This window comes from Manacus vitellinus, unplaced genomic scaffold (assembly GCF_001715985.3).
Source record: "Manacus vitellinus isolate BGI_N305 unplaced genomic scaffold, ASM171598v3 scaffold_5_pilon, whole genome shotgun sequence".
NCBI lineage: Eukaryota > Metazoa > Chordata > Aves > Passeriformes > Pipridae > Manacus > Manacus vitellinus.
In genome coordinates, this window is record NW_021940682.1 from 38,784,726 (window position 1) to 38,798,343 (window position 13,618).

The 13,618-nt window shown below is 37.6% G+C and overlaps 1 protein-coding gene across 1 annotated transcript in view; it reads right to left on the reverse strand.

Annotated features, from left to right (window-relative positions):
- The window catches only part of CNTN1 (contactin 1), an 80,557-nt gene that overhangs the window by 38,393 nt on the left and 28,546 nt on the right, over window positions 1-13,618 (reverse strand). Inside the window, exon 13 of the mRNA XM_018080611.2 lies at window positions 2,477-2,597. Coding sequence (XP_017936100.1) covers window positions 2,477-2,597 — 121 coding nt within the window. The remainder of the gene's footprint in view (window positions 1-2,476; window positions 2,598-13,618) is intronic.

A 13,618-nucleotide genomic window follows, 5' to 3' on the forward strand; every position in this document is an offset into this window, starting at 1 on the left:
TTCAGATCATTCTATTCACATTGACTGTTCTGGTTTTGTTATTATGCTTCTGTTTTATATGATACACAGTTATCTGATATATATTAACTGCTGTGTAAAAACAGATACAACTGTTGAGAAGTATTTTCTCATTTCACATTCAGACACAATAATATGCCAACATGATTCAGATAATTATCCAACAATCTGACTAAACAAGTCCCAGAGAATACTAAAAAAACCCAACAATAACATGATACATTTCTCTGCAGTATTTACACAGAAATCACAGAAAAACAAAACAAAAACAACTCAACAAAAAGAATGGAATGAGATTTCTACATCAGATCTAAACACAGTGTGTGCCAAATGTATCTTCAGCTCTTGAGCTCTTTATTTTCTCTGTACATCTGAGCAAAAGGACTCAAATAAAATTAACTGAATCAAAGACATATACTACCAGTTTCAATTAATGTATCCTTTTAACAAGCAAGCAATTTCATTCCTCAGACCACCCTTTCAAGGTAAGGACTAAATATGTCACCGCATGTGGAAACAGCCTCTTACATCCTTCACAGAGGATGCACAAAGCAGAAGTTGTTAAGAGTTGATTTTTAAGATGAGGGTTGTTGGTCAACCAAGGGCCAGCTTCTCCCTCAGGAAAGCTGAGACAGGACCCACAACTAACCCCAGGGTTGACAGTTCTTTCAGTAATGGGGCACAGTTCCGCAGGGCAGAGCAGCAGTCCTAGAAACTAAGGGCAGTGAGCCAGGTGCATCCAAGTGACAGACTGCTGCATATATCCAAGAAGTCCATCCAGGAGACAGCTACTCAGAGCACAGGCCTGAAGCACATCCAGGAGGCAGGGCCAGAGACAGATGGAAGCAGGCACATTTGTAACACAGCCCCAGTCAGGGCAAGGTCCAGGGCTGAGCTGGGCAGGGCTCCTGGGCCCATGGGCAGTTGCGTGAGTGGATGCGTTGGGTGAGGCTGGGCAGGGCCAGTAAGGTCTGCTGTGCACTAAGGAGCCTCACAGTCTTTAGTGTGCTAGTATCACTAGCAATTCTGAACACATCAGCAATTTAAATAAGATCACATAGAACAATCCATATGAACTGTTAAATTGTTTTGTGGACTGACAAAATATCATCATGTGCCTGCAGTGACAGCGGCTATCCTTTACCACTTCACTGATGAGATGCTCTGGAACCCACCCCTGTTTTCATACTTTGCTGTTGCCTCTTTCTACCAATGCAGTGAAACTATAATGTAACCTTTGTCATATTTCATATTTACCCTTGCCCTTGTAAGATGCTGTCTTCCACTGACAAAACTGGTACTAAGAATTACTCAGCAGTAAGCAGAACTGTGTTCACTGTATTAATATCTAAATGTTGAGCATAAAACAAATGTTCATGTCTTCCACAACATAACCTCTGAGCAATGATTCTAACCACTGGCTTGGAAAGGGAATCAGAAGCTACATAAAGCACCTTGTCTCTCCTTTTATTTTTAAAAGGAATTTCTTACATAATACTAAGGAACATTAACAGAGACTTCTCTTTCAGTTTGCAGATATATTCTGCAGTTTCACAATTCATCATATTTGCTTTGACATTTTTTCCAAAACTTGTGACCAGTCACAGGTAGTTGACACCTAGTAAAAATTTAATACAGAAATATTCAAGTCCACAACATCCTCAGATGGCAGAAATTCAGAACCAAGACACTGGCTATACTTCAGCTGCTATACAGCTGTAGAGCATAACTGGAAGGTGGGGCAAAACAAAAAAGCAATGCAGCTGAAAGTAGAAGTTATGTCTGCTTTGAATTGTCAGCACTACAGACCATTAGCACTTCTGAATGTGTTATGCCTAGAGGAACAAAACAGAACAAAATTCCCAAAGAATGTGATTTTAACTCAGGTTATTAAAATTTCACATTGTAACAGTTCTTGTAGGATACATATTATATGAGCAAGAAAACCATTTTGAGACTGCACTTAACACTTAACAGACATGAATCAGTTAAAAACTGAGTGATAAACTTAAACTCAAATGTCCTGGTTTCATTTGAAAACTAGGAATCCTTTTAATCTAGGCCTAGTATTATACACAATAATTTAATCCATAAAGCTTTATAAGAACAGAGAAGAGGCTTAAAAATGTTATATATTGAACACATTGAAATGATCCTTGAAATCTATTTTTAATATTAAACATCAAATTAAACTTTCTAAAAATTGTTTTAACATACAGAAAATACCTATAATAAAAAAATCTTTATTGCTTTTCAGGAAAATACACGCTCAGTTAGACCTCTAAATGTCTGCAACAGAATGAGTACCCTGAATAGACTTTTAGGCCTTTACATGTTCATGCACTTCTCATTTTAATTTGTCATCTATTGATGGGAAATAATATATTCTAAACAATTAGGAACACTGCTTGTCCAGGTAAAAACCAGTCATATTTCTGTATTACCTTGAGGACCTTACCTCTTACCACAAGGTCTGCTGAAGCTGAGGAGTTGTCCACAATTGTCTGAGCAGTGCACATGTACCTCCCTGCGTGCCGCAGCTGAACATTTTTAATGAGCAGCTCACCATTGGATTTAATCTGTCACAAAAACAGTAGTAAGTGAAACTGGTAAACATCCCTGTACAGCTATGCAATATCTATCTATACATCCTCCCAACTGATCTACAGTGGTTCCTATTTCCAAAAAGTGCTAACTTCGAGAACAAAACACCCTCAAAGATAAATCCGATTTATAGGACAGCTGTTGAAAATGTCTTGTGCTTCCTGAGGATCAGCTGCTGTTTACTGGACATGGAAATCCAGACATCTTAGAAAATGTTTTTTACAAGCCCTTTTACTGTTTGAAAACCATATCTGAACACTGAGTCAAGAATTCATTAATAGACTACAGTCAGATGATTTTTCTGCACATTACTTGCTTTTCTTATGCACACTGGCATGATGACATGTCATGGTGTCCTACTAAAAGAGCAGGATGCTGTTTGGCTCTTCCTTACAAGCCTAAAGCAGTATGAGAGTTTTTATCACAGATAGGCTACAATCACAGCCTAAATAAAGGCGCACCAAGACCTGCCCTGCACCCTCAGCCCTTCCTGGTGATGCCCCTGCCTGACTGTACATCGGCTCAGCTCTTGCTGTTCCTTGGCAAACAGCAGAACCCCCAGGGAAGCAATTTACCGTTCAACAAGGCTCATACACTCATCATCAAAGACCCTAATCCTTCCTCAATACTCTTCACCAATGGCAGACTATTGGGAATTGTACAGCCATGATTTCAGATGTCTGCTGCTACCTGTGTCTGTACAGAGAGGTAAAACAAAGTATTTTTGTCCTATGACACTTCCATGAACACACTGAGTAACTGCATGTGTACCAATAAAACAAGGAATAGAACAGAGACCACTATATACACCACAGCTATTCTTAATGAAAAACACATTTTATGTGAAGACATTTACATAAATGTTTAAAAATAACACAGTCAAAATGTTTTGCTTATCTATCCTGCATTTTATTACAGAAAAAGATTACTGGGCTAATTCACTGCATTATACATGTGTTAATCTTAAAGGTATTTCAGAAAAAGCCATATGTTCTCTCCAAAATACATCTGATTGCTTTCATGGAAGTAAAAATGCTACAAAAAATCCAGATGGATTTATAACACACTATATCAAAAGGGGCAACATTCAGATTTCCTAATTCACTGAAAATTGTTCAGAAATACAACTAAAAAACCCAAATCAAACCCTGAGATAATTCACTACAATCTGCAAACCTTCATATGCCTGTACAAAAGGAATTCAGATGCAAAATGATATGTAAAAAAAGAAACAGCTAAATATTTAGGTGTAAGAACTAGTGCTAGCATCATCGCAGGTTCTAGGGAACAACAAAAACTTTCAATACAATCTCGAATATTATGGGCTGTGTCTCTGCATGTAAACATACAGAAGAAATGAAATAAAACTATGCCACCCAGCATATGTTTCCCAATTGAAAAGGATGGGGGGAAAAAGTAAGGTTAAATCTTTTCCAAATGTTCTGAAACTAGAATGAGAGTTCAGAGTCTATATTTAAGGGAGATTAAAATACCCAGATAAAAATATTTTTCTTTTTCAAAGTCCTGTGATGATTTTTTTTGCCAGCTTCAATTTCTGCTGGCATAAAATTTCAGCGCCAACTGAAATCTGTTAACACCGTCTTTTTTTGGTCCAACATAAGAATTCACATCTTTAAGAAATTACTGTGGTAAATCAGTAAAAGGAGAATCAAGCAACATGAAAGAAAATGCTTAATTCTGACTAGCTGATTGCCTCATAGGGTCAGCAATAAATGCAGATTACACCGTACCTTCTCTCTTTTTGAGTGACACAAGTGCTGTTAGCAATGATCAAACAGATCAGTTGGATCTGTGAACAATTCCATATTCTTGATATATTTCAGACCATTTATCTTTTAGTTATTATTAAACTATGTCCATGTCTATATATATATTTTCACACTTTTCACTCAAGGTTAACATGACACAGCTTTTAATTTAATTTGCCAAAGTGCATGCAGTACACAGAGATGAGAGTATTCTAGGATAGTAGCATTTCTGTGCTGGTGCCTGCCAGCTTATTCATAAGAACTAGAGGGAGAGTGCTATCAAGGACAGCATCCTTTGAAAGTCTGCAGGATTACTGCATAAGCTAACAGTGTCTGGCTGCCTGACTAACTACATGTAAGCCCTACAGTGGCCTAAGCAACACTGTCCACGGCTTTCAGGAAAAAGAATCAGTGGGAGTGTCGGTAGTTCTATGGGAACAGAGAAGTCAGCTACCTGCTCCTCTGCCCTCCAAAAATTACAACAAAGAAGCTGCAAAAGTTCAAATTCCTTGAGTTTTCAGTTCCTGGTTTTTGTTTGGTTGTTGGGTTGTTTTTTTTCCAATCCCGTTCTTATTGGTTTTGGTTTTAATAAAGAAGACAAACAGGTCCTTATTTGACTGCTGTGTATAAATCTTTAGTTCATTAACACTAAATGTCATTCTAGAAAGAACCACACTGCCTTTGATTCTCTGATCATTGCTTGCACTTTAATCTGCAAATAAACATAATCAAAGGTTGGGCAAAACAACAAGGTTTAGAAAAACTGCATAAACAGAATTCTCATGATCATATTATTACTTGAATAATAAATGATTTCAAATTCTTAATAGGCTTAGTACTCATTCCTAAGTTAGTACTTTAATTAAAATACTTTATTATATTTACTAATGATAATAGTGTCCATATACTTGCCCTAACAGTAATTTCCCTTACAGGAACTTGGTCTTAAAATCTAAATGATGAAAAACAGATAGGAAAATGTAACATAATTTAAAAATCAGCAAACCATAGATATAGTATTGTATCTTGTTGGTTCAGAAGCTCTCCTGGAGCAAGGTTTTATGCATTTGGTAATGAAGGTTTCCATACCTCAGAAGAAGCCTAAGTTCTTGGTGGTAAAAGAAGAGCTTACAAAGCAAATAAAGAGCATGGGCATCAGCGAATTCTGTCCACAAATTAGATATGAGTGTACTGTATGTTTTCGTTCAAAAACCTCAGTACAGCAATGTTTAAAAATGCCTTCCTTAACTCAGAGAAGACTGAATCACAGACTGGAAATAGTGATAGCAGTACTCAAGGATGTTCCAATGGTATCTGTGGTTCACCACGCAGTATTTACCAAGTTTCAAGCAAAGACTTCCATCACATAAGCTCTATATTTATGATTTAATAGTGATGTCAAAAATAGCATTGTGACCTATAAAATAGCAAAAACCTATTTCTGATGTTCATTGTTCTCTTTTGACTATCACCTTTGCCAGTGCCCTGTATTACTGAAAGCCATCAGAACATGCCCCTGTGCGATCAAAACTCATTTACTCGAATTCAATATTTTGGTTGAAAGCAGTATTCCCTCTCAGAGACAATGAAGAAGCTTAGGTTAATATAAGACTAACAAGCTCTTTGTAATAATAAAGCTAACTTGGCAAAAATAGAAGAACCTGGTAAGCAGAGACAGTCTTTTTTTTTTCCCATTCAATTTCTAAAATTAGACATCTGAGCTTCAGCACTATTTAATACACAGTCGTGGTAAAATGATAAGAGAATTTATAAGAAATAATCAGAGATGGGATTCTGGGTGATAAGATCCGTTTTTCCAAAGCTAGAAATAATTTTAAAATCTTTTTCAATTACCTGTACCTAAAATTATTAACTCTAAATGAGTTCACGTGAATTGGTTTGATCCTGCCATTAGAGGATATGCTATGTTGTTGCTACAAGTAGAACAGATAATCCAACAGCTGCTGAGGAATGTTAATGTAAATGTGATTGTAGCTGTTTTCCTGATATTGAGATCAGATATAACGTGGGGACACCACCACCAGTGCAGCTCTATTATCTTAATCCTATTCACTGGAAAGCTTCCCTTGTTTTGTTTTATAAGCCACAGACAACATGATAGTTGCAAAAAACTCAGCTGGATAAGGACGACAGTCTTTCCCTCTGAAGAATATCTTCCTTCAGTGAGCTATATTTATATGTAAAGAAAGTACTGTGCTAATTCTACCCTTGAAATGTCGATTGGGAAGTATATCCAACAAATATATTATTCTTCTCCATTCAGGATACCACTGAGTATGCTTCAGGACACTGTGCTTTGTAGCAAGATCTCTGTGGTGATACGCCTTGTTATTTCATTTCCAACAGCAGAAAAAACCTTGTACTTGATCACATATACTCATGGCTCATAACTTTATGGTTGATGACAAAAATTCACAATACACTGCAAACTACATTTCTCTGAGCAGTGCTCATACTGGGCTTTTTCAGCTCCTGCTACCTAGCCAGGGATGGTACATGGATTTTGGTAGCTTGCTAAGTCTCACAGGCACATAAAAGTTACAGTCAACTGCTTTTGCAAAGTATTTCTTTAATTCTAGCACAGAGGTTGGCAGATCTTCATCCTTAAACCAACTACAATTCTTCATGCTGGAAATAGCACTGCAGATTAATAATAGGTTTCCTCAAAGGCTTCTGTCAGAGACAACTGCTTCTTGGCTTCACCCTCAGCACTATGTCTTCTGCTTTCCTTCCCCTCCTTGTTCTTAACCACTGACTCCATCCATGCCATTCCATGCTCACTACATTACTATTAGGCCTTTGCCTCTAAACATTACCCCAAATCTAGCCAAAATATGTTATTTTAAATTCATTCATGTCTAAAGCATCTCCCTAATGCATCACGGCACTGAAAGCAATGTATTAAGACAGCGCCTTCTGAGAGTCTTGGGACTTATTTTCAGAAAAAAAGGCAGTAGGTAGTTGATTTGGTTGGACATGCTTCATTAACAGTCACCTACTGCCTCCATATAATCGACAACTGTACTAAATAAGCTCACTAAAACTCTGGTTTTGTTCCAGTCCATAAATAACCTCTTCTGCCTTGTCACTGTGTAAATGAACTTTCCTATTTTGACTAACCTAATGTCTACGATAAGGCAACCCGTTTAGTGGATGAGGGAAAGGCTGTGGATACTGACTACCTGGACTTTAGTAAAGTTTTTGACACCATTTCCCATAGCATTCTCCTGGAGAAGCTGGCTGCTCATGGCTTGGAGGGTTGCACTGTTGGCTAAGAAAAATCTAGCTGGATGGCTGGGCCCACAGAGTGGTGGGGAATGGTGCTACATTCAGTTGCTGGTTGGTCCCCAGTGGTATTCCCCAAGGCTTAGTATTGGGGTCAGTCCTGTTTAACATCTTTATCAATGATCTCGATAAGGTATCGAGTGCACTCTCAGTCAAGTCACAAGCAACACTAAGATGAGTGGGAGTGTTGATTTGCTGGAGGGTAGAAAGGCTCTGCAGAGGGATCTGGACAGGCTGCATCAATGGACAGAGGACAACTGTGTGAGGTTCAACAAGGCAAAGTGGTTGAGTCACCAACCCTGGAGATATTTGAAAGATGTGCAGATGTGGCAATTAGGGACATGGTTTAGTGGTGGACTTGGTAGTGCTGCGTTAACGGATGCACTCAATGATCTTAAAGGTCTTTTTCAACCTAAATGATTTTACGACTCTATCTAAAGATTTTACTCCAATTCGTCAGTTCTTTCAAACTTTCTATTCATTTTCTGGTCTACAGAGCTAGACTCCACCATCTGCAGGGAAAGCAGTAAAGAAAAATTAAAATGAAAATTCTTGTATATTTTTCTGTTGTAGAAAACTGTGGAATCATAGAGTCATAGAATAGTTTGGGCTGGAAGAAAGATTTATACAATAAAACTAAGTGTCTCCTATTGAAGCAAGAGCATGCAGTAGAACTTTGTTTACTAGTCGTGGAACTGCAAACCATAATAATTTACATAAAACAGGCATGTATTAACCCATACTCCTCTAATCTGATTTTTTTATAGTTCAACTTGTTCTTTGTGGTTTACAAAATCATCAGTTCTGAGAACATAATGTTTTGGCAAACATTGTCTTCAATCTAGAATTCATCCCACCTATTTTGAGAAATCTGTAGTGGATTTTTGTGTTTGAATTAAACACCCTTATCAGTTAAAGAAACAGGCCCTTCCATGTTTGTTTCACTTTAATGTAAAGTAACTGGCCACATATATCCAGAATATCACAAATGTCATCCTGTAAGACTGCAAAGTTTTCTGTCTTTTAGAGAGGCATAAAGTAAGAGGAATAATATTTGCAAAAGGAAAAAAAATCCTTTGAGAATACAGCAAAGTATATACATAGTCCAGCTTCACTGTATGATAGCTGGAGGGATACCAGAGCTAGTTATGTACGGACAGCTTGGATTAAGCTGCATAGAGCCTGAGCTGTGAGCCCGGCAAGTTGTATGCTGAACCCATCTGTCTGCCTTTGTGCCATGTCCCTGAACACTGGAGAGCACACTGCTAAGTCAGAATGCACACTTCAGAGTCAGTGCGGATTCATCAGGTCTTAATTCCTGCTCTGTAGCAGTCATGACACCAAGATGTGTCAGCATCAACTTGAACAATGCCCCGTTTGTATGAGAAAATTTGAGTAAGTAACAAGTCAGATATCTCTACAACAAAACTCATCATCTGGCCTTACTGTATCTTTCTATCACCATTTAGTCTTTATTTAATTCTTACAGAAGAAAGCTATTTGCAAACATAGAATCATGCAGAGCTGGAAGGGAAGCATCCAGTGTAGGATCCCAAAAATATAATATCAACAGAGAAGGAGCTGATGAGATTATGTAGCAGGCCATGGACAGCAGGAGCTGGGAGAAACTCCTTGCTCTGAGGACACTCCATCACAAGACCTATTAATATTTAGCTATGTTGATTGACCTGTCTCCTCCAGCAAGATATGGAAAGACTTCGTGATGATGTTATCAAACTATGAAGAAACCCCTTTGTCCTTTTCCCACCATGTGGTCCTAAAAAAGGAAAATATTAATCACTTGTGTAACTGTAGCAGAAAATTGTGTAATCCTCTAGTTAGTATGATCCATCCCCTAATAACATAGCTCGTCCTCCTCATTAACATGTCCAACCTCCAAGGCCCTTAAATTGTGTTCTCGTGCTCAATAAAGTATTCCAGTTTATACCCCATACCTGGAATCGCTTAGTTTTTGACTGCCCACTATCAGGATCATTGAGCCCAACTTCTGACCATGCACAGGACAGCCCCAAGAATCCCATCATGTATTGTCCAAATGTTAGAGTATTGTCCAAATGTTTCTTGAACTCAGACAGGTTTGGTGCTGTGACCACTTCGCTGGGGAGGCTGTTCCAGTGCTCAACCACCCTTTGGGTGAAAAACCTTTTCTTGATATCTAACCTAACTTGTAAAGCTATTTAAGTATAGTTATTAAAAATAAAATGGTGACAAAAATATCAGGGTTTCAGGTTCACTGATTTTGCTTAAGACAACTTGTAAATAATGTAGCAAATAGGAATACTGCTGGTATGCAAAACATTTTAAAATGTATGTGTGTCATTATGTGACTAAGACTGCTACAGCCTACATTTGGACTCTTCCTAATCTACTTACAAGATTCTGACTTGAACCAGTTAAATTATGAAGTTCTTCTTCCTGACTATCCATACAAATGGACTCAAAAGTAAAAAAAAGAACAGCAACACACCTTCACATATGAAAGATTTTTTTTGTAATAAACTTAAAAGAACAGTCATATTTGGATAGTATTTACATTTTTTAATATATAACAAAAGTAATCTTTTCAATCTTTAAAAACACATGACAAAAAGAAGATTTACAAAAAGTGATCAAACGTTAGCATTTTCCAGACTACTTGAAGTGTTGCATCTCTTTGAGACTTGAAAGGATTGATAAAGTTTATTTTGTCAATTAAATAATCAGAGGAACAACCATAAATAAAGTCAAAAGTAATCAATTTAATAGTAAGATTTTGTAGACTCCATTTAATTCTTTGGAAGTTAACCAATTCATATATATTTTTCCATCTTAAATATTGCTGTCACAGGAAATAAAAACAGCACTGGCAAATGTCCTTTTGAGAAATGAATTTTAGTACTAACGTAATGCAAATTAGTTTTGCCTTCAGCCATGATGGAGATACCAAAGCTTCCATTTAAAGAAAGAACAGTGCAGAGATTTACATGAATTTCATTAGCATTTCATTATGTGTATGGGATGACAACATTAGTATTATTTTGAGAACTGAAATACTGTGACACTATCAAGTTTCAGCATGTTGATCTGCACAGTCACATAAATTAATAGTGATATTATCAGGAAGACAGATGAGGATCCTTCATCAACAGGAAATTATAGCACAGAGTGCAGGCTTCACATACCCAGTAATTTTAATATTCATGATGGAATATCTTTTTATTTTGTGTTTATGAAGGGCTGCATGGCAGCATGAGACTTCACTGTTTCAAGCCCAGCAGTTCGTGCTGCTGCTCTCAAATCAGAACATCTCACCCTTTGCATTTGGGAAAGCCTGAACAAACCTGCCACCCAGCGACTTCAGCTCAGAACTGCTAGAGATGGAAACGGGCAGAAGAAAATCCCTTTGTTTGCACAGGAAGGAGAAAACCCCTTAATGTAAGAATACAATAAATGAATGAAACAGAAATATAAAAAGTTCGTACTCCTCTTAATTATATCCTATATAAACCTTTGTACTGGATTTGCTGAATTTGTTAAACATTCTACATTTGTTATTACTTAAGCGCTGAATAACCTAATAGCTACAAATGCAGACTCCAAATGCAATCCTACTGTCCCCAGTAAAGACTAAGCTGCCTGTGAAAGAGGAATGGAGATTATCTGCACTTGCTTTGCATTTGAAAGCCCAGAAGTAAGGTATAGGAATGAAAAACAAGAAGCTGCCCCTGTTAAAATAATTTAGTATTGATCAAATGCAAAAGAAACACAACAAACCAAGAAATATCCTTCAGGAAGATGGACACACACACTTTACACACTGAAAAGTAAATTAACTGATGTTTTAACCTAACCTAAACTTCAACTGTCTAAGTGAATTAAGAGTTAGTTGCTCTTCAGTTCCTTCTGAATCCATCCCTTTAATCTCTTGGAAAAGGAAATATTCCAGCACAAGATTTAACACCCACATGAAGTGAAGCACCTCTTTCTCTCTCTCTGCAGACCATAAAAAGTCTATAGAGACCAAGGTAGTCTAGTAAAGTTAGGCTAATTTGGTTTTGAAATCAAGCATTTCAATAGTGTCTAAAATATTGTGGAGTTAATTAGAATTTCAGATCAGGAGTCCAGGACCACTGGCTCTCTGGAAGATGAAACAGGGTGGAATTATATATCATCAATTTTCTAAGAGAATCACACACTTTTTGGAGCCCTTACATGGTTCCACATTTGTTCACTTGAGGTTATTTGCTAGAAAGTGCTCTAAAATCAGGATAAACTTTCAGAATTAATTTACCCTAAAAGAAAAAAAAAATCCTATTTCCTTTTATTTCCATTATTTAGAGGAAAACCCAAAAGTATCTATTAGTGATAGAAAAATTTTTGTTCAACACATGACCCACAGATGAAGAAAGTTCAGATTCCTTTCTCTTGCATTACAAACTCTTCTGATAAAAGCATTTTTACCTTCCATATCACTGATTCATCAACACTTTCAGCCTGATTTTCTGTTTTATGGAACACAATTTCTTTGTACGACTTGTGTCAGGTAGCTAAAAGAAATCAACTAAATAAAATCTAACACAAAGTGGTTTTATTTGCTCTTTTACAAGGAATAAATTTATTGGGGCTTTACTCTTCAAGTTCTTATTTTGACTGTACTCTGACTCATTCCAAGCTTTACCGAAGGGCAAACGAATGCCATTAAGAGGCGATTCAAGCTTTTTCATGGTATTCCTATGTATTGATTACTACCAAAGTGTAAATGTAAACATATCAAAAGTGTGGCTTAGTAGCCACATGAAGAAAATATTTTGAAAGACGTCAGCGTACTGATGAAGATCTACCCTTTTTTTAAATTCCCGAGGTAATACAAAATAGACTGCTGTCCTAGTTAGGACAGCTGAGATCAGTTCATCATGTATGGGTGTAACCCAAAACTGTGTATTCTATAGCCTTCCATGTCATTTCCCAGAAACGGTTGTCAATAGACTATTCGCACCCTCTGTCCATAGAGCCTGACTCCTCAGGCTATAAACTAGGTGTCAAGAGCCCTGTGAGATAGGAGGATGCTTTTGTCCTCACACCCTTTGTGGAACTCCCCGCCCTGAGGGGAGCACTGGCATTCCTGCCTGAACTGGAGGATATATAATCTTGGAGTTTTGGAACATTTTTCAACCCACTCGTGGGATCCAGAGGACGGCTGCATCTCATCGCTCTCAACCAGACTTAGACCACCACTGGACTGCGATCACCAGTTCCGGCCAGACTGCAGCAGCTCTCCCACCAGCAGGTTCTTCCCCTCTCCCTTTACTTTGGACTCAAGCGGGGCCCAAGGAACACCACTTTGTTCATACCCCAGAGTACTGGGTTATACATTTGGGTTTTTGTGGGTTGAGACCAATTGTTTGTTTGTATTATTGTACTTACTGTATTATTTTAATAAATTGTTATTCTGACTTGTCTCTCCTTTGAGTTGAGTTCATTCCCCCTGCTGGTTAACTCTTAAACCAGCACAACTGCAAACTGCTTACTGCCCTGCTACTGAGTCTGGACATAGACTTTCAGGAGATTTATCGCAGAAAGTGGTTTATGTCATTGAGTTTAAATGTTTTAAGATGATTTTAGCATACTTCTACTGGATTGTTGAACAAGGGCTTGTTCTCTTACTGAAAGAGAGCAACGTGACTTCTTAGGGATGTTCTACAACTCAGCAAATGAGCAGGTTGAGGCAACTCTGACTCCTCAAAGGGCTGGTTTGTTCCAAATCAGACTAAAATAGTTATGCTTGAAACATCTTTTCACATGGAGATAAACGGATACTGAAAGAGAAAAAAAGAATCTCTTGGTCCATGTAAAATCAGATAATATTGCCAGCCTAGGAGGAGGACTGCAGGAGGCACTGTTACATGGTACATAATTTTGAA